General features: G+C 64.2%; 1 protein-coding gene across 2 annotated transcripts in view; it reads left to right on the forward strand.

Annotated features, from left to right (window-relative positions):
• The window catches only part of LOC133775271 (TBC1 domain family member 14), a 213,171-nt gene that overhangs the window by 94,535 nt on the left and 97,422 nt on the right, over nucleotides 1-21,214 (forward strand). For both annotated transcript variants that reach the window (XM_062213487.1, XM_062213486.1), the window contains one exon: nucleotides 16,865-17,570. In XM_062213487.1, coding sequence (XP_062069471.1) covers nucleotides 16,865-17,570 — 706 coding nt within the window. The remainder of the gene's footprint in view (nucleotides 1-16,864; nucleotides 17,571-21,214) is intronic.

Raw genomic sequence — 21,214 nt, forward strand, 5'->3', positions numbered from 1 at the left:
GTCCCGGCTCCTCCACCGCCCATCCAGTGGCCAGCTGCCCGTGCACCGTGGGAGGCAGCAGGTGACGGCTCAAGTGCTTCGGACCCAGGTGGGAGGCCTGGACTGAACTCCAGGCTCCTGACATCAAGACCAGACTGGGCCCTGGCTGCTGGGTGGGGTCTGCTGGGCTGCTCTGGGGAAGGGAAAGCAAGGAGCAGCCCACTCCGGAGGCAGGCGTGGGACAAAGGCGGGGGTTCTCCACGAGGGCTCCAAACCCCACAGCCCCAGGCCCTTCCTCCCGAAACTGCACCTGCTGGGGGGCTCAGGGTCTGGATGTGAGCGGCTCAGCCCCACCCCCCGCCCCCGCTCCCACCAATCCTGGCCCACGAGGGAGGGTGCTGGGCCCGAGGTCGCCAGGGAGATCAGGTGAGTCCATGCCCTGTCCCTTCCCGGAACCCAGCTCTGTTGGACTGTGCTTTCTGGACCCCATACCTTGGAAGGTCATGCTTTTTGGGGGAAAACGGGGACCTCCCGCCGGACTGGGCGTGTGTGTAGGCCAGAGCCCCACAGCCTGAGCCCACCTCCTCCACCTGTCCTGGCAGCAGCTGGGCCCCCGAGCAAGGCTGCCGTGCAGTGGAGGGGGCAGGAGACAGCTCTAGGGGGCCATGGACCAGGACCCTGCCGGGGAGGTGGCATCTGGGACAAACCAGAGGCCACCTCCACACTGCCCCGCGCAAAGCAGGGCTCTTGGCAAATCCTATGGAGTTCAAATGTGGGCGGGGGCAGCTTCCCAGGCCGGGGAGAGGTGCAGGGCGCTCACCTGTGGCCGCTGGGGAGGCACGGGTGTTGGAAGCCCCTGGGAGGGAGTGACGGGCTCCGCCCAGCAGCCGCAGTCCAGGGAGGCCTGTGGCAGGGGGCCAGGGCAGTGAGGGTGGGCGAAGGCTGACGGCCAGGTTGGTTTGGAAACTGCCTGAATTGGGTAGGAGAGGAAGCCCTGTGGGCCAGCCTGGCTGTTGTGGCCATCTGGGGAGTGAACCCACGCACAGATATATTTCTCTCTCTGTCTCTCTCTCTCTCTCTCTCCCCTTTTCTCTATGTCTCTGTGCCTTTCAAATAAATAAATCTTTTTTAAGACTCGCGCTCCAACCACTCTGCCCCATGCTGCCACACACGGTCCCCATGCAGTGCATGGCCAGTGCCAGGCGGAGCTGAGTGGAACCCAGGTCTCCCCTGGGCTCCTGGGCAGAGAGAGCCGTGCCTGCTGCTCACCTGGGTGTCACGGCTGCCAGGCACGGTCTGTGGGAGGGGAGGCCGGCAGGCCTGAGACCCCGGTGGGCAGGCGGGGAGCTGGGCAGCTGCTCTTGGGAAGAGAAAGGCAGGACGGAGCCCAGGGCGGTGTTTGTGGGAGCTGAGAACATGAGAACGTGCCGTGCCCGGGGCGCAGGGGGCGGGGTGGGCCAGGCTGGAGCCTTGGGACAGGAGGACCCAGTTCCTGGGGACAAGAGAGACCTAGAGCCAACTGTGTGTGTGTGTGTGAGGTGTGCATGCATGTAGGAGTGTGTGTGTGTGAGGTGTGCATGCATGTAGGAGTGTGTGTGTGTGTGAGGTGTGCATGCATGTAGGAGTGTGTGTGTGTGAGGTGTGCATGCATGTAGGAGTGTGTGTGTGTGTGTGAGGTGTGCATGCATGTAGGAGTGTGTGTGTGTGTGTGTGAGGTGTGCATGCATGCAGGAGTGTGTGTGTGTGAGGTGTGCATGCATGTAGGAGTGTGTGTGTGTGTGTAGGTGTATGTGTGTGAGGTGTGTAGCTGTGTGTGTAGGTGTGTGAGATGTGCATGCATGTAGGAGTGTGTGTGGTGTGTAGGTGTATGTGTGTGATGTGTGTGAGGTGTGTAGCTGTGTGTGTAGGTGTGTGAGGTGTGTGCATGCGTGTAGGAGTGTGTGTGTGTGTGTGCACATGCTTACCCAGGAGCTGTAAGGTGGGGGGGCTGAGAACTGCCCAGGAAAGGAAAGCGGAGGGGTCAGAGGTCTCAGAGGTGGGAGCATGGGAGGGGGTCTGAGGTTGGGGGAGGAGGGGGAGGGTCTGAGGTTGGGGGAGGATGGGGGAGGGGTCTGAGGTGGGGGAGGAGGGGGAGGGGGGTCTGAGGTTGGGGGAGGAGGGGGAGGGTCTGAGGTTGGGGAGGAGGGGGAGGGGGTCTGAGGTTGGGGGAGGAGGGGGAGGGGGCGTGGAGCTTGGCAGCGCGGGGCAGGCCAGTGCGGCCGGAAGACTGGGGCTGAACTGAGCCCTCCCCGACCTGCCAGCTGGGCCACCCCTCTTCTGAGAGAGGAGGCAGAGAGGTTAACACAGCAGTGACGGAGCTGGAGTTCAGCCCGGGGCCATCTGAGCTGAAGCTGTGCTCTCTAGGGGCTGGGAAAAGTGGGGTGCACTCCCGGGCAGGGCCTCACCTCCTGGAGGGCACCCCTGAACAAGCACCACGGCGCACGGTGGCCCAGAGAAGGGAGCCCCCACACTGCAGGGCTCAGGGTTGGGACCAGGAGGGCATGAGGGCACGTGGGGGGCAGTGCCCAGGCAGCCTGGGGGCGCAGATGGGGGGCTGGACCAGGAGGGCACGTGGGGGCAGTGCCCAGGCAGCCTGGGGGCGCAGACGGGGGGGCTGGGACCAGGAGGGCATGGGGGGGCAGTGCCCAGGCAGCCTGGGGGCGCAGATGGGGGGGCTGGGACTCAGGAGGGCAGGAGGGCACGTGGGGGCAGTGCCCAGGCAGCCTAGGGGTGCAGACGGGGGGGCTGGGACCAGGAGGGCATGGGGGGGCAGTGCCCAGGCAGCCTGGGGGCGCAGACGGGGGGGGCTGGGACCAGGAGGGCATGGGGGGCAGTGCCCAGGCAGCCTGGGGCGCAGACGGGGGGGCTGGGACCAGGAGGGCAGGAGGGCACGTGGGGGCAGTGCCCAGGCAGCCTGGGGGCGCAGACGGGGGGGCTGGGACCAGGAGGGCAGGAGGGCACGTCAGGGGCACAGACGGGGGCAGAATCCAGGGAGCGAGGTGTTGGGGGGCGCAAAGCAGGTGCAGGGCGGCACGAGCCTGGGACCTAAAGGGCCTCCCAGGGCCCGCGGTGCGGGGACGGGAGGCAGCTGGGCCACATCCCCTGCCCACCTCTCCCCCGCGGCCCCACGTGAGACCTGATCCGTGCTTCTAAATCAGGCTCTGCTTTTGGACGGCGCCCGGGATGCCTTTAGAAACAAGGCGATTTGGAAAATTCCACTGTGGCGGGCTGTGGCCCGGAGCCCCGCCCCCAGGCGCCGCCTGTGCTGAGCACCTGGAGCCCGAAGGCCTTGAGGGCTGGGCCGGGGGGGACCCTCGGGCTTGAGGGCTGGGCCGGGGGGAAACCCTCCGGCTTGAGGACTGGGCCGGGAGGGGGGGGGACCCTCGGGCTTGGGGACTGGGCCAGGGGAGACCCTCGGGCTTGGGGACTGGGCCGGGGGAGACCCTCGGGCTTGGGGACTGGGCCGGGGGGAGACCCTCGGGCTTGGGGACTGGGCCGGGGGAGACCCTCGGGCTTGGGGACTGGGCGGGGGGACCCTCGGGCTTGAGGGCTGGGCCGGGGGGGGGGGGACCCTCGGGCTTTAGGGCTGGGCCGGGGGTTCCCTCGGGCTCCTCCCTGTTGCTACACTGTGGCTCGTTCTCTGCTCTGGCGTGAGTGGCCGCCCGGATGGTTAGAGATGGGGGACACAGGCCACACGGCTCTGTTGCCCAGTGCTGCTGGCGCCAGTGGGCATGCTGCCTGTCCCACTTAGCTCAAGGCTTCCGAGCCCAGGGCTCAGAGCTGCCGTCCCACGGCCCCGGCAGCTATGCCGCCCTTGGTCTCCAGGTGCCCGGCAAGCACACGGCACATCTCTGTGCTTTGCTGTGGAAAATTGTAAAGGCTGGGGCCAGTACTGTGGCACAGCGAGTTAAGCCACCACTTTCCCATATGGCGCCAGTTCGAGTCCCGGCTGCTCCACTTCGGTCCAGCTCTCTGCTGATGGCCTGAGAAGGTAGTGGAGGATGGCCCAAGTGCCATCTTGTGTGGCCCGGAGCCCCTCAAGCTTGTTCATCAGGAGTGCCGTGCCCAGGGTGTCCATAACCTGCCGGGCAGTGGGGACACCGAGTGGCCAGCCGCCCCCGGCTCCCACCCTCGAAGGGCTCCCCCAGCACGCAGCCGCGTCCCCTTGCCAGGAAAGTGTTATGCGATCTGATGGCTGACCCACTCACACACACTTGGGTGGCACTCGGGACCCGGGGAGTCCAGGATGAAACTCCTGGCTTCGGGCCTGGCCAGCCCCGGCTGTTGCAGCCATTTGGGGAGCGATCTCTCCCTCTGCCTCTGCCTCATAAATAAATAAATACTCTTTAACAATGATAAAAGCACAAACTCCGTAGGGACAGAGCAGTCGGGGGTGCGCAGACCCTTGTTCTGATCCCCGTGGGTGAGGGCTTTTCCTGTGCTTTGGCGACGCCCACTATCACTGTGTGGACCAGGCGTGTTCTCCGAGCGGCAGACCATCCTGGGAAGCTGGCCGGCCGCTGCCCTGGGTCCTTGCATGGCTCACCCTGCTCTCGGGGCTGGGCCTCTACGCCATGTCCACGCTCGGCCAAGCACTGCGATGCGCCTCTACAGCCGGCTGCCGGCGTGTTGGGGGGCTTCTGTCAGGACAGCTGCCTTGCAGGGTGCTGAACCCCAGCGCCGGCTCTGGGGGGGGAGTCGGGGTGACAAAGGCGACGCTCTCCCGGCTCCGACTCCGGCCTCTCCCGCGTGCCCCCCGCAAGGCTGCCCGCTGGCCAGCTCAGCTCTCCAGGCTCCGCCTGCTTTGGTTTTTGTCCTCATCCGGATCAATTTTCAGAACCAGCAAGAGAAACTAAAATTCCAGGCTTGGTCTCCTAAAAACGAGAACCCCCGTCTCCATGGTGGGGGAGGGATCCCTGGGAGGTGTGGTGCTGGTCCACGTGGGGTGCCACGAGCCTGTGGGCCACAGGGAAGCCCCTGTGGAATCGGTCAATGCAAGTCCACGGGCCTGTGCCCCTGCTGACGGCCACTGCCACGCTGGGCTTCCGCGTGCTGTGATTTTTATTCGTGCCTTGGGCCCTGGCAGGAACCAGGGACAAGGAGGTGGGAGGGAGGACCGTGGCCGGGCCAGAGCCCCTGGACGGTAGGTCAGAGCTGCGCGAGTGAGTGGCCTGGCTCCTGGCGCCTGCAAAGCGTGTCACTGCCCCCAGCGTGGCAGGTGCTGGGGCCGGACTGCGGCCGCCGTGGTGACCAGCCTGCAAGCCCGGGCGCCTGTCCAGAGCTCTGTCGGGAGGCAGACTGTGTGTGTGTGAGGAGGGGGGCAATGAGCGCCCCTTCCTCAGCCTCTGGGTTGGTTTTCCCTTTGAGTAATCACAGGGTGGGCGTGGTGACCCCCGAGGGCCCGGCAGCACCGCCGCCTTGGCGACAACCCTCCCCAGGTCGGCATCAGATCGTAACACTTTCCTGGCAAGGGGACATGGCTGCGTGCGGGGGGAGCCCGTCGAGGGTGGGGGCCAGGGGTGGCCGGCCACTCGGCGTCCCCGCTGCCCGGCACGTGCTGGACACCCTGGGCACGGCACGCCTGCTTTACAAGCCGGGGGCTCCGGGTCCCTGGGTGTCTGCTCACCTTGGTGAGCGAGGAGGAGCCTGGAGACCTCAAGGGGAGGGCGTGGCGATACTCCTTCTGGCCCCGGCAGGGGCCGCCTTAAGGACCAGGGGCCGCCCGCCCCGGTGACGCACAGACTGCTGGGCCAGGTGCTGGTGGCTCCCTGTTGGGGCACCTAGGGGAAGCCACAGAGCTAAGTGGCGCTCACCGCGCCTTTGTCAGCCTCCGGCTGCCCTGGGCACTCCGCGAGAACACTTCCGGGAGCCGCCAGGGAGCAGGCACAGGTCCAGTGCACTGGCCTGGCGCTCTGGGGCCAGGGAGAGGCAGGCAGAGGGCGCCAAGCGCAAACGCGTGTGCCCCCAACTTCTGGTTCCGGATAAAGGACAATGGTTACTGTCACTGTAGGCTTTTAAAAAAGTGTTTTAAACTTCCTTGGCGGGGGGTGGCGGGTCTTCCATTTGCTAGTTAACGCCCAAATGCCTGCAACCGCTAGCCGGACGCCAGGCGCTCCATGGGGGTCTCGTGGGTGGTGGGGCTAAGTCACCGGCAGGAAGCTGGACCGGAGGCAGAGGTGGCCCCCAGCCTGGGCCGTGGGCATCCCAAGATGGCTGACCCCGCAGTGCCACAGGGTCTGCTCCACGCTGGAGGGTTCCAGGACCCTAAGACCATCCCGGCCGGAAAGGGTGGGGGGTCTCCAGATCAGCATTAACTCCGGATTAAGCCAGGGCTGAGGCAGCCCCTCGGTTACCCACAACGTGCTGGGCTCCGCGGGAGACCTGGGGTCGTTTTCACTGGAAACCAACACAAGTCCTAGGGTTACAAAGCTGCTATTATGCACCTGTGTGAGCAGTTCTTTAAGATTTATTTATTTGTGAGGCAGAGATACAGACAGAGGCAGAGAGAGAGAGAGAGAGAGAGAGAGAGAGAGAGAGAGAGAGAATATCTTCCATCCGCTAGTTCACTCCCCAGATGCAACGGCCGGAGCTGTGCTGATCCGGAGCCAGGAGCCAGGAGCCAGGAGCTTCTTCCGGGTCTCCCATGCAGGGTCTGAAGTGGAGCAGCCGGGACTTGAACCGGTGCCCATAAGGGATGCCGGGTTGTAAGCAGCAGCAGCCTAACCCGCTAGGCCCCAACAGTGATGTTTTCTATCGAGGCAATGCCTTTTAAAAATTCTCACCCTTGGGGCCAGCGCTGTGGCGTAGCGGGTAAAGCCACCGGCTGCGGTGCCGGCATCCCATATGGGCGCCGGTTCTAGTCCCAGCTGCTCCTCTTCCAATCCAGCTCTCTGCTCTGGCCTGGGAAAGCAGTGGAGGATGGCCCAGGTGCTTGGGCCCCTGCACCTGTGTGGGAGACCTGGAAGAAGCACCTGGCTCCTGGCTTCAGATCAGCACAGCTCCAGCCATTGTGGCCAATGGGGAGTGAACCAGCAGATGGAAGAGCTCGCTCCCTCTGCCTCTGCCTCTCTCTATGTAACTTTCAAATAAATAAATCTTAAAAAAAAATTCTCACCCTCCTGCCACCTTACTGAGTGCTAAGAATTTTTCGGGCCAGGAGCTGGGAAGGAAAGCCAAGGCCGGGCCGCCTGGCCCGTCCCCGAGGGCCGGTGCCTGCCCCAGGTCTCCCCGCACCCGGCAGCTCTGCGCACCCCGATGCGGCCCCCACAGTAACTCCCTCAGCCTGCGGCCCACACCAGGTGTGAATCCAGCGCCGCTGGCCACAACCCGGACCCCAGGGGCTCAGGCCTCCAGATCCGGGCCGGGACTTCACCTGCGAGTCAGCTTCCCGGCCTGCAAAGCTGCTGTTTGGTGGGCGCTGCGGACCAGCATCCCAAACGGGCGCAGGTTCGAGTCCCGGCTGCTCCTCCTCGAGCTCCGCATTAACGGTCTGGGAAGGCCGCAGAAGCTAGCCCAAGGGTTTGGGCCCCTGCACCTGCGCGCGAGACCCAGCAGCAGCTCCGGCCCCTGCGGCCATCTGGGGAGTGAACCAGCACATGAAAAACCCCTCTATAACTCTGCCTCTCAAATAAATAAACCTTTTAAAAAAATTCCGTTTCTCTGAGTTTTTGCAAAGTTTAAGCCGAACGCCCTAGGCACCACGCGGTATCCACGGATTCAGTGGGCCGGGGGCGCTGCCTGGGCTCTGGGATGCTAGAACACAGGAGAAGCCTACGTGCAGGCCGGCTTGGCCGCCCCGCCGGCACCCAGCCCTCGCTCACCCACCGCGGCCGCCCCGCCGGCGGGGGCGGGGCCCATCGATGCGCTCCGCCGATCGGCTGCCCACGCCTGGGTCCTGCCCGCGCGCGCCCCTCCCCCTCCCGGCCGCTTCCCACTTCCAAGATGGCCGCGGGCGGAGCCGACCAGGTAGGGGCCCCTGGCAGGTGTCCGCGGGGGCTCTGAGAGGACCCAGGCCCCCTCGGCGCTTCCCCTCGGGGCTCTGCGTGGCCCTCGGGACAGAAAAGCGCCGGCGACGCCGCTCCCAGACTCGCGGCTGGCGGGCCAGCGGGCGGGAGGAGGGGCAGCAGGAGAGCGTCGAGCACAGAGCGTGCTGGCGCGGCCGCGGCGGGGGCGACGGCCCGGGCGGAAGAGCGGAAGCGGGCCGGCGGGGGCGTGGCGAGCGCGGGGCGTGGCGGAGCGAGCGTGTGGGCGTGGCGCGGCGCGGCGCGCGGGGCGGAGCGACGGTCCGGGCGGAAGAGCGGACGCGGGCCGGCGGGGGCGTGGCGAGCGCGGGGCGTGGCGGAGCGAGCGTGTGGGCGTGGCGCGGCGCGCGGGGCGGGGCGACGGCCCGGGCGGAAGAGCGGACGCGGGCCGGCCGGGGGCGTGGCGAGCGCGGGGCGTGGCGTGGCGAGCCTGCGGGACGGGGCGTGGCGGGCTGTGGGGGCGGGGCGAGCGCGCGGGGCGGGGCGGGGCGAAGCGCGGGCCGCTGTTCGCTGCGGGCGGCCCGCGCGCACCTGCCGGCCGGACCCGCCGCCTGCCGCGCGCCCGGCGTCTTCGCTCCCAAGTTGCGGCGGCCGCGGGGTCTGGGCTGCTGGCCCGCAGGCCCCGGGAATGGCGTCGGAGCCGAGCTGACTCCGGTATGGAGGGCCTCCCCGGGGCCGGCCGCGAGCCGCGGAGGAGGGCAGAGGCGCGCGGGGCCCCCTGCCACCTGCCGCGGCCGGCGGGCGCGGGAGGCGGCCGGAGGCGAGGGGCCCTCCGCGCACGGCCGCACGGCGCGCGGGGCCCGGGCCCCTCGGCGGCAGCGCGCTCTGACGCTCGTTTCCCGGGACTTGAGGAAAAGTTTTTCGCCTCCGACGCGAAGGCGGCAGTGCGCCGGGCGCGCGCTGCGCTCGGCCCGCGGGACCCCAGCTCCTCAGAGCCCCCGGCCCCACGCAGGCCGAGCCGCGGAGAGCGTGGCGCCCGGGGGCGGGCGGCTGCCCCCTGCCCGCACGGCCTGGCCCCGCAGACTGCGTGGAGCCCCGGCCCGCGGGGGGGGGGGGGTCCGTGACCGCGTCCTGGCTGCTTCGCGCGGCGTGGGAGCGGGAGTCCTGCGTGGACAGGCTCCGCGGGCACCGCACTTGCTGAGGCCTGGGTGCCCCGCGGCCAGAGCACCCTGCCCAGGTGCGCGCAGGACGTGGCAGGTGCTCCCCGCGGCCAGCAGCGTGGAACACCTGTGCGGCCGATCGCCCGTGCAGCCCAGTTCGGGTGCCTCTTCCCGGAGCCCCAAGGCCACCCGGCCGCCTGGGTGCCCCTCCCCCGGCGGTCTCCCTCAGGTTTGACCCCTTGAAACGCTGAGGAGGCCCGGGAGGGGCAGCGCGTGGATTCAGCCTTGGAAACAGCGAGCCGAGGTTCTGGTTCCGAGCAGCCCAGATGAGAGAGGCCGAGGCGGGGCCGCGCTGGGGTGGCCGGGCCGGGCTCCTGTTGGGTGCTCACAGCCCACCCAGCCCCCTGGCCTCCCTAGGGTCCTCGTCCACGGGGTGGCTGCTGTCCCCCGGGCCTCTGCTTCCCCCAACAGTGGGCCCCTGTGGAGCGTGTGGCCCTCACGGCCCCGGTGTCCACGCGGGGACCGTGGCCAGGATCTGCCGTGCGCAGTGTGTGAGCGGGCATCTTAGGAGAGGGGTGTTAGGACCGGGGATGGAGAAGTTCCTTGGGCTTCGGAATTCGTGGTGGTGGAGTGGAGAGGCCGGCTCTTGGCTGATCGCCCGGCGTCCACAGGGGACCGTGCGGCCCACAGCTCGGGCAGTGCCGCAGGTCAGGTGTGGGGGGAGGCGTCAGTGCCAGGAAGAAGCCGGGCGGTGAGGCCGCGGGCACAGGGGCGGGCGGGCTGGCGGGCTGGCTGGCTGGCTTATGCAAATGGGTTGCTAAAACCGTGGGGCTGCGTTGGTGTCCCTATTCGGGGCCCAGCAAAGAATAACAGCAGCCCGCATCCACGGCTTACCTCGTGCAGGCCCCACGCTGGCGGCCTCGTGTGGATTTCTGCCCTACTCCTGCCCTGCCTAAGGAGACAGGCTCTGGCGGTGCCCCCGTGGCTCTGCGAGCCTGGAGCCTGCGTTCCTGTTCCCGTGTGTCTTGTTTGTAAAACTTTATTTACTTGAGCGGCGGCAGAGAGACAGAGCGCGCCAGCCCAGAGGCTCCCTGCCCCCGCAGTGCCGACAGCGGTTGAGATCAGGCTGGGCCAGCATCCAGAGCCAGAAACTCCATCCAGGCGTCCGGTGTAGGTGGCAGGAACGCCGTCACCCGAGCCGTCACCGCTGCCTCCCAGCCGGAGCCTTCGCCCCGAGCTGCAGGCTGCCCGTCCGTGGGAGACCGAGCGCAGGAGAGCTTGGGCTTGTCGATAATCACGACGCGGAGGCCCTCTGTTCTTCTCTTAAATATGCGTTTCCACATCTTCCTCCTCCTTTTTTCAACATCTGTTCCTTCATCTGGAAGAATCACAGAGACACAGGGAGAGAGAGGTCTTCCATCCTCCGGTTCACTCCCCAGATGGCCGCACTGGCCGGGGCTGGGCCAGGCCGGAGCCCGGAGTTTTTCCTGGGTCTCTCACGTGGGCACAAGGTCCCAGATACTTGGGCCGCCTCCGCTGCCTTCCCAGGAGCACCAGCAGGGAGCTGGATGGGAAGTGGAGCAGCTGGGACTGAAACCAGCGCCCATGCGGGATGCCGGCCCTGCCGACGGCGGCCACGCAGCGTGGCCCCAGGGGCTGTATTCCTCAGTGCTGCTCTGTGGGCTTTGCTGCCGGACTGGTTTGAGCCAGCCTCTGCTGACCTTGGCTTCTGCGAATCCGGGTTTCTCTGGGGCCCGTGGCAGGCTCATAGGGGTCGGGCGGTGTGGAGGCTCAGGGAGTGGTTCCCTTTATGCTGTGGGCCCGTCAGTGGTCACTGAACGCGGACGTGAGGACATGACCTTGAGACAGCCCGCCTGTGCCCTTGAACATGGTGGCCCGAGGGCGTTCAAGGGTCGCGCAGGACCCTCAGGGGCCCTCAGCAGGGTGACCCCGATTCCTGCCTGGTGTGCTGAAGCGGGACCCCACTTCCCCTCTGTCTGAACAGCCTGTGGAATGTTCCAGGTGCCCGGAAGTTGCTGCTCTCCCTCAGAGCAACACGCCAGGTTCCAGGCACAGGGATCCCTTGGGATTAGAGTTCTCCTACAGACTTGGGATTAGAGTTCTACAGACTTGGGATTAGAGTTCTCCTACAGACTAGCCCATTTAAAAACCAAACTGCTTTTACACTGCTTTTCCATTCCAGGTACTGCAGAGTAATCCAGGATTTCAGGGAGGGGTAATCCTCTTAGGCTCAGCCCCGGGCTGGCTCTGGGCAGCTCCCCAGTCTCCCTGCCTGGGAAGTGCTCGGGACACGCCGAGGTCCCTGGGCGGTGGCGGGGCTGCCGAAGCCCTGGCTGTCACCCTGGGGCCTGGGACCCAGCGTGGGTGGCAACCTGGTCCTTTCCGTCTAGGCCAGGGCCCGGATTGAGCAAGGGAGACACTCAGAGTGGGGCTTGTGGGGCCCCCTCCCCAGCAGTGGAGGGGCCGCGTGCAGTGGGCTGTGGAGCCCCCTCCCCCACAGTGGAGGGGCCGTGTGCAGTGGGCTGTGGAGCCCCCACAGTGGAGGGGCCGCGTGCGTCCACGAGGCTCCTCCTTTCAGAGGCCCGGCCGCGCCGTCCCGTCCTCCGGGCCTGCTGGGCAGCCAGTCCTGTGAGGAGACCGCTGGTTGCCCGAGACGCGGGGCAGGACCTCGTTACGGAGAAGGCGGGGCCCTGGGAGTGTCTGGCTCGTTGTGGGACGCAGCCGCGGGCGCAGGCTGCAGGTGTCTGCGCTAGGCCTTCGTAAGCCGCCCAGCTTACCGGGGGGCCCAGGGTCCGAGCCCCGCTCTGCCGAGCGGCTGTGCGGGGGCTGGCAGCTCAGAGGGTGCTGGAAGACTGGAGAGTTGGTATAGTGAGGGCCTGGTGCTCATCAAGCCGCAGTTCCATGGTGCTGCGCTGGGACTGTGTCACGTGGTACAGGCCTGGTCCTGCCCTCCCTCAGGCCGTGGCTGGGTGGACGTGAGCTCCGTGCCCCTGACCCTTAGGATGGAAGGCAGTGGCTGGCCGGGGTGAGGGGAGGCTCGGCAGCAAAGCTGAGTGCCGGGTCCTTTGCAAGCCACGGGGAGCAGCAGTGTTGGGGCGTGGCTCCTGTCCCGCATCCAGAGAGGAGCTGGGGCGGGGAGGGCCGCACGGTGACAGCAGGACCAGGAGTGGACTCTTCCCCTTGGGGACACAGCGAAGCCGTTTGGTTTGGGCTTCGTAGACCCTTTTGTTTGTGAAGGCCGAGTTCCACTGCTTTTCGGGAGGAGAGATCAGACTCCTGGGTCCCAAGCCCTGTCTGGCGCCGCCAGCAGGGACCTGGGGTCGGTGCGGTGCGCGCGTAGCGTTCCCTCTGCTTGCTGCGGTCCCCGGGCGTGGAGAAGGAAGGCTTCGCCTTATCCACACTCCCAGTTTCTATGTGGTTTCCTCATGCCAGGCACGGGGAGAGCAGCCGTCACTGAACTTGAAGGGGGCGTCCCCAAGGCAGGGTGCTGGGGCCAACGCTGTGGGCACCGTGCCAGGGACCGTGCTGCTTACCGCTTGGCCGTTTGGGCTTTGGAAAACGAACGTAGTAGGTCGGCGCATGTTGACGGTGCTCCTCCCTGTGGAGTGTGGTGGCTGACCCCGTGCTGTGGCCACTGTGTGGGGGGCGTTTTCTCCCTTGTATCCTGGGATAACCAGGGCTCAGCACAGGTCTCTTGGATGGTGTGTTTCTGAAACCTGAAGACTATAGCTCTTGGTTATAGTTCATCAGGCAGACTTTTGAATCCCTAACCCACGCCTGCCAGGGCTCGAGCGGAAACTGTTAGAACTGTCCCTCCCTGAGGCCAGATCCAGCGGTTTAAGTGGGAGGAAGGGGCCCTGCAGCTTCCTGGGGGACTTGGGGGGGCTTTTCAGAGGAGGTGAACACGGCTGGCTGGGGAGAGCGCTCAGGCCGTGGTGCAGTAGAGCCGGGTGTTGAGAGGCGAGGGTCACAGTGCAGGCCCGGGGGCGGGGAGGGGCTCAGATGATCTGGAAGACTCCATGGTGCTCTGGAGGTGTAGACTTTAGGTGACTTGGAGTCAGCGCCCCGTTTGTGCCACCCACCCCTCACAGAGGCAGGTGGGGCTCCAGGTCAGGGCCTGGGGACAGCTGGCCTTGGCCTTGTGGAGCGTGGTGGCAGAGTGTGTGCGGAAGTGCTTTTCCCCTTTTAGGTTTGTTTCCCCGAAGGCCAACACCCTGTTCTGAGGTTTAAGGAACTTAAACCGGACTTTGGACCTGTGGAGGCCTCTCAGAGCGCGCGGGGCCTGGGGCTTGGGCAGGCCCTGCTTCCTCCTTCCTCCCCTGTCGTCTCCCGTGATTCCGGGAAGGGCCTGCTGGCCGCGCGGAGCTGCTGTGGTCGCCCTGCTCTCCGGTCCCACAGACAGCAGCAGCTGCCTTCTGTTTGCCCAAGCACTGATTGCCTCTTGGAGGAGACGCCCTGGGTGTCCTGGGTGCACGCTGCCGTCAGGGTCTCTTGTGGGCTGACTCGCGGCTCCGCCGAGGGTGCACACGCAGCACGTGCGCCATGTATCAGGTGCTGGGCTTATGGGTGACTTCTGGCACCCTCAGCAGCCTGTGGCACGGCACTGCCGGGGAGGACGTGGCTCGGAACGCGGGGTGGCAGCTAGGCCTGTGCTGGGCCCTGAGGGTTTCCCCCTGGCTCTTTGCCACTTTCGTCTGTTAGCGTGTTGATGGCGTGTTGATCATTGTAATTACTTTGTCGTGGACAAAGATTAGCTCTTCCCTGTGTTCTGAAGGTGCGTTCTGCTGTATTTTCCTTTTCATGGCGCTCTCCCTCGTGTGTTGCACCTGCCCAGGGTGCCCTGGGAGCAGGCACGCAACGTGGTCTGCAGGGGCCTGGCGGGGGCGCGGGGCAGGAGTGGCGCTCAGACCCTGTCAGAGGATGGACTTGGTTTTAATTTTTTTCTTCATAGGTAGGGAAACAGTTCCTTGTTTGCAGCACCTTTTAATTTTGCATCTGTTATTAAACTAATTGTGTCTGTATTTTTGCTTGGTTGGAGTATGATGTGTGTGTTTGTGGTTTTTTTAAATGAAGATTTACTTATTTTATTTGAAAGTCAGAGTTCACAGAGTAGGAGAGGCAGAGAGAGACAGAGAGACAGAGAGACAGAGACAGAGAGAGAGGTCTTCCATCTGCTGGTTCACTCTGCAGATGGCTGCAACAGCTGGAGCTGCGCCGATCAGGAGCCTCCTCCAGGTCTCCCACGCAGGTGCTGGGGCTCAAAGACTTGGCCCATCTTCTACTACTATCCCAGGCCACAGCAGAGAGCTGGACTGGAAGTGGAGCAGCCGGGACTAGAACCGGCGCCCATGTCGGATGCCAGCTCTGCAAGTGGCGGCCTCACCTGCTATACCACAGCGCAGGCTCAATGGTTTTTAAATTCTAAGAAAAATTGGCAATCAGCTAGTACAATACCATGATTAAGTAATAGGGTGCCCCATTTCAAGTTTGTGTATATATAGTTTTACATATATAGTTGAGTCTATTTCTGAAGCCTGCCTGTCGGCTCGCCCTCTCCGTTCTATTTCTGCTCCAGTGCCACACTGTCGGACTGGCTCCCTCATTTCTGGGAAGCAGGGAGATCGCCCCCTTCCCTTCTTCTGCTCTTGTGAGTTTGCTTTGCTGTGTTGGCACTGAGAGGCCAGGCTTCCTGATAAGGGAGCAGGAAGGCTCTCACAAAAGCTAAAACAACACACAGATGGGAGTGGTTGTCATTGTGATTTCTGTCAGGGCCTTGGCCACTTGCTGTTTGAAGCTCACAGGAAGGTGCCCCCGGGGAGGCTGGGGTGGGGACAGGGGCTGCTGGTCAGTGCTTTCACTCCCAGTGGGGCTGGGATTAGCCCAGGAGTGTCTGGATCTAGGGCCCTCTTCTTTCTTTGTTATTCTGCTCTGTGGCTTAGATGCAAGATCAGCTGGTCTCCAGTGTTCTAAAGGAAGCCAGCTTTCAGAGTCTCTGCTCTCTGGGAGCGGTGTTGGGCAGGCTGGTGTAGTCACACCTGCTTCCCCGCCGGCCAGGCCTGACCCCCACCCCGTAGCTGCAGGGGGGTGTGTGTGACTGACAGCTGACAGCTCTGACTCTGCTTCCTGAAAGGGCTGGCTTTAATTTTCCCTTCGCTGATTGTTTCTCGTGACTGAGCCAGGCTCCTGGCCTGGACCTTCACGGCGCTGAACCGTTTTAGAGAAGTGGGGGCTGCTTTGGGTGTTCTGGGTGCCGGCTCTCCTGCTGAGCAGCCGCGTGACCTCGGAGCCCTCGGGCATGAGTAAGCATGACGGGACACTGGCGGGCAGGCGTGGCCAGCGTGGATGTGGCTGGGGTAGCCTCACCGCGGATGGCGTGTGTGGTTCTGTGTTGTTTGCTGTCTTAAGGAAGGCCTCTCCGGAGCAGGTGGGCCCTCGCGTGTGTGTTGGGAGCGCGCACACCGTGACACAGGTGACCTCTTGATCGTTGAGCCCCTCTTCCAGAGGAAAAGAAGGAAGCCCAGCACGCCTGTGCCGTGCCCTCGGCGCTGTCCCACACGTCAGCTGGGACCGACGGGAGCCGTGGTGACAAGGAGTGTCACGCTAGGTGTGCCCGTCGTTTGGGTTATGTGTTGGCCTCCGGTGGAGCACCTGACAGGTGACACAGTGAAGGGATGTTTATTCTGGCTCATGGTTTTGGAGAGCGGCAGTCGTAGGCCCCTCTGGTCTGGCACCGGATGGCGTCCTTGCTGGCAGAGTCCTGAAGCGTGGGAGAAGGCATGCACTTGTCTGTCTACATCTCCTTTGAAAGCCCTGTGCCAGCCACCGAATCAATCCCGTGTCCTCCCAATGACCGCCTGTAGACACCAAGGTTACCCCTTAGTGTCATTTAACAGGCGGCTGTGAGGGCCCCGGGGGCCCCCCAGATAATGGCAGCGCCGGCATCCCACGTGGGCACCAGTTCAAGTCCAAGCTGTTCCACTTCCAATCCAGCTCCCTGCTAATGTGCCTGGGGAAGCCACGGAAGCTGGTCTGAGTGCTTAGACGCCTGTACCCACATGGGAGACCCGGAAGAAGCTCCTGGGTTTGGCCTGGCCCAGCCCCAGCCGCTGCGGCCATTTTAGGAGTGAACCAGCAGATGGAAGATCTCTTTCTCTCTCTCCCTCCCTCTGTAATTCTGCCTTTCAATCATTAAGTCTTAAAAAAAAAAATGGGACATGTAGGACTTGCTCAGGACTTCCTTTAGAGGGATTATTAGAGGGGCCAGCGCTGGTATCAGGAGGGCCGGCATAGTGGGTAAAGCCGCCACCTGCAGTGCTGGCATCCCATGTGGGCTGTGCTTCCTATCCAGCTCTCTACTATAACCTGGGAGAGCAGTGGAAGATGGCCCAGGTCCTTGGACCCTGGACCCACGTGGGAGACCCAGAAGAAGCTCCTGGCTCCTGGCTTCAGATCGGCCCAGCGCTGGCTGTTGTGGCCATTTGGGGAGTGAACCAGCAGATGGGAGACCTCTCTCTCTGCCTCTCTGTAACTCTGCCTTTCGAATGAATAAATAAATCTTTTTTTTTTTTTTTAAAGAAGCTCTTTGTGGGAGAAATATAATTAAAAATAAGGGGGGGGGGTTATCAGAACCTTCCAGCAGTTTGTCAGGGAGGAGTATTTCTGTTTGTAGCCACTTTCTGAATCCCCACATTTGTGCCTTTTTAGTTTCTCCTTGGACCAAGATGACTGATGGGAACCCTGCCTCCTCCACAAATGGCGTTGGCTTGATGGGCGTTCTGGATGGTCGGCCAGAGAGCTCCCTGCAGAACCTCAGGGCCCCCGGGCACAGGCCCAAGCTGAAATCCGGTGCTCTGGAAGACCGGCACAGCCTCCAGTCGGTGGACTCGGGCATTCCTACCCTGGAGATCGGCAACCCCGAACCTGTCCCCTGCAGAGCGGTCCACGTGAAGAGGAAGCAGTCCGAGGCGGACCTCGCCCCCGAGCGGGCCTTCCAGAGTGCCTGCCCGCTGCCGTCCTGTGCGCCCCCGGCCGCCGGCGGCGCCGAGCGCGAGCAGAGCGTGCGCAAGTCCTCCACGTTCCCCCGGACGGGCTATGACTCCGTGAAGCTCTACAGCCCCACCGCCAAGGCCTTGAGCCGCAGCGACCATGTGTCCGTGTGCAGCGTGTCCAGTCTGGGCACGGAGCTGTCCACCGCGCTGTCCGTCAGCAGCGAGGACATCCTGGACCTCGTGGTCACCAGCAGCTCCAGTGCCATCGTGACCCTGGAGAATGACGACGACCCGCAGTTCACCGACGTCACCCTGAGCTCCGTCAGGGAGACCAGAGACCCGCACCAGCAGGGCTGTGTTGACGAAACCGAGGAGGGAAGTAAATTGAAGATCCTGGGACCGCTTGGTAACTTCTTCACGAGGTAACGCCATCTTCGTCTCCCTAGAAGGGCGAGGTGATGGAGCGGGAGCCACTTGCCTGGCTGACGTCCGGGTTGTGGGCGTGTCGTGTGTTCCCCTGCCTGGGCGTGCAGGCCCCAGAGCCCTGCCGCGTTGCGTATGGGACAGGTCTGCTGGGCTTCGGCCGCCTGCTTCCTCTCTCTGCTGTGTCCCTGCCTCACTCGCATGGTTGGCGTCACCTCATAGCTCCGAGCTGCATAGCTGCAGGCACCCCACAGGCGGCCAGCGTCACCAAGTGGTCCGGGCTGAGCAGGGGGTGCTCATGGGGTGGTGTCGCTGGCTCACCCTGCTAACGCCAGCCCCGCTGCCACAGCCCAGGGCTGCATTTCCAGGGGCTCCTTCCTGGCTGTGCTCTGGGCCTGGGCCTGCCGCTCTGCTGTGTGCCGTCAGGGAGCCACTGGAAATAGCCCCAGGCCACGCACCCCTTCCCATGGTGCTGTCACCAAACAGGCCTGGCAGGGAGCTGTGTGCGCCCCTGCAGCTCCTTGGGGGACAGCACCGTCAGCTCCTACCTTACACCGGTGCCCTAGGCCCTGTTCCAGGTGGGTAGTGCTGGAAATGACCGTGGGCAGTGCCTTAGTGTGGGCCTACAGCCCGGCGTGTTGGGGCTGGACGCGTCGGTCAGTGACACCAGCCGGCAGGACCTCCCGGGCTGAAGTGCAGAGCGTGTGCACCGCATGAGCTGCCCCGCAGCCGCTCTCTGGGGGTTCTGGGCCTGGGGCCTGGCAGGAGAGAGCACCTCTGTGTGGACCCTGGCTGCCCCGTGTGCCCAGGGTCAGCCAGGGAGGCCTGTGGGCGCACAGGGTGACTTAGCGGTGTGGCCATCACCTCACCTGCTAGGCGTCGCTCTTCATGGACGAGCCTGAGACCTGTCCTGAGTGAGGTGACCACCGACGCTGCCTGTGGGCTTTGGGGTACCTGTTTTTTAAATTTGTTTTTAAAGGTTTTATTTATGTATTTGACAGAGTTACAGACAGTGGAAGGAAGAGACAGAGAGAGGTCTTCCATCTGCTGCTTCACTCCCCAAATGGCTACAACGTTCGGAGCTGGGCTGATCCGAAGCCAGGAGCCAGGAGCTTCCTCCGGGTCTCCCACTTGGGTGCAGGGCCCCAAGCTCTTGGGTCATCTTCCACTGCTTTCCCAGGCCATAGCAGGGAGCTGGATAGGAAGAGGAGCAGCTGGGACTAGAACTGGCACCTGTATGGGATGCCGGTGCTGCAGGTGGAGGATTAACCTGTGCCACAGCGCTGGCCCCGTGGGGTACCGTTTATCTATCTCCGCTGTGCCCACGGACAGGTGTCCTGCCATGGATAGAGTTTCTGGTTTCTGAACTCTGCAACTTGGCTGTACCTTCAGCGGAGGAAGCTGGGAGTGTGGGGTCGCTGCCTGTCAGGGCCCCTTCTGGGGCTACAGCTGTGCCCCAGATGTGTGTGGCCTGGCTCTTCCCTTCCCACAGCGGGTGTGGCCAGCGTTCCCAGCTGGAAGAACACCTGGTGCCTGTTGGCTGTGGGCCTCTGAACTCCCCTGGAGCCACAGTTTCAGAACCTCAGGGCTTGGGGCGGGCCCTGGGATGCAGGTTTTCAGCATCAGCGGAGTCCTGGCAGATCTGGGAAGCCCTGCTGGAGGTGGGGCGTCAGGGACGCGGCACTGCGGGACTCAGCGTCCTGCGCCGTGTCCTGGCTGTGGGGCCTTGAACCCGTCCCCTGCCCTCTCATCGCCCAGTAGGGTTCCTCCCAGCCTGCACTGGTGCCTGTGTGCTGCTGGGCTATTCTGTGCCCTCCCTGTGGGCTCATGCCGGGGTGCTCTGGTCCCAGCCTCCTCACCTGCAAGACGGGAGGGCGTGGGCATGCCGAGGGTGAACGTGCGTGAAGTTCGCGATGGTCAGGGTTGGCCCCGGTGGCCTGTGGCCTGCAGGGACGTGGCTGAATTGTGCTGTCTGGGCACCTGTGCCACCGGTTATGCGGCTTCCAGGTCTTCTCTCAAGCTACCGTCCCTTGGAAATCTTCAGCTTTGTGCTATGCAAAGCCAGCACCTCTTCCGTGCTTCCTCCCTCGGCTCACGGCTTCTCACCCTGGTGCCGGCTGTGATGTTGCTGTCGTGAGAGCAGAGGGAATGGAATGACAAGTGCACGTCAGTCCCTCGGGCTGAGTCGGGGGTTCTCTGTCCTGGAGTCTCAGACTGTTAGGGTGGTTTCCATGTAGATGGCCCCTTGCGGGGAAGGAGAACGGGGCCCACTTGGCATCTCACAGGGCGTTAAGTGGCCCAGCTCGGGGCCGGGCCGCAGCAGGATGAGTGCGGGCGCGGCTGGCTCAGGGCAGGTCTGGTGCCCAGCGAGGGCCTTGAGCTGTCGTGCTTCTCTGCTTTGCCGGCACCCCCCACCCCCGCCCTCCTGTCCTCAGCAAGCCAGCCTCTGGGCTGTAGAGATGGGCGGGCAGCCTCATGGGGGGCCGGGCTCTAGGACTGGGACTACAGGTGGCCAGGGAGCTCGCGACTGGAGGGAGCAGACCTGTCGGTGACCCCCATGCTCCGTGAGGCATTCTGGGTGAGACCGAGGCTGGGGTGTGGCCAGGTGACCACCCAGGCCTCCACTGCCTCCCCGCCATGTTTGTTCCTTCACTGTGATGAGCACCTCCCTCTTAGGCTCCACCCAGAGCTGAGTCCCCGCCCTTACAGCCCATGCAGCCTGGTGGGGGAGACGCACAGTGATTTGAGGGGCGGGGCTGAGCAGGTGGATTGCCAGCTGGGGGTTGGGGTGGCCAGGCTGGCTGGGTGTGTTGTCAGCCCCTGCTGGAGCTGTGTGACCTTGGACTCGTCACCGGCCTGAGCCTTGGATGGGGGATGAAAGCACGGCTCAGGGTGAGAGGTCAAGTGCACAGCGCCTGACTTGAGTGTCTTTCTGTGACTCCAGCTTAAGCATTATGGTTTGTTTGTTTGTTTGTGTTTTTTTTTTGACAGGCAGAGTGGATAGTGAGAGAGAGAGAGACAGAGAGAAAGGTCTTCCTTTTTGCCGTTGGTTCACCCTCCAATGGCCGCTGCGGCCGGCGCATCTCGCTGATCCGAAGCCAGGAGCCAGGGGTTTCTCCTGGTCTCCCATGCGGGTGCAGGGCCACTGCCTTCCCGGGCCACAGCGGAGAGCTGGCCTGGAAGAGGGGCAACCGGGATAGAATCCGGCACCCCGACCGGGACTAGAACCCGGTGTGCCGGCGCCGCAAGGCAGAGGATTAGCCTGTTGAGCCACGGCGCCGGCCAGCATTATGGTTTTTAAATAACCCATCGCCGCCTCTGGTTCTCACCCTCGTGCTGTGCATGCCGCAGCCACTGGGAGCTGTCAGCCGGAGCAGGTTCCTTCCCCTCGGCGCCGCTGAGATGCTGGGAGGGGTGAGGGTTGCGGGGGCCGTTCGGCCGCTGCCCCCGGATGCCAGCAGCACCCCTCGGTTGTGACAGCCGACATTGCCAGGTGTGCCGGGGCAGGGTGGGGGCAGGTGGAGTCCGCAGCCTTGGAGAGCCAGGGAGCTGGCAGGTGGAAAAGGCTGGCATTTAATCATTTACTGGAAGGAAGCGCACGGGTGTGATGTGAGTCAGATCCTCACGTGGGCACAGAGGAGGG

The sequence above is a fragment of the Lepus europaeus genome, chromosome 16 (genome assembly GCF_033115175.1).
Source record: "Lepus europaeus isolate LE1 chromosome 16, mLepTim1.pri, whole genome shotgun sequence".
Taxonomy (NCBI): domain Eukaryota; kingdom Metazoa; phylum Chordata; class Mammalia; order Lagomorpha; family Leporidae; genus Lepus; species Lepus europaeus.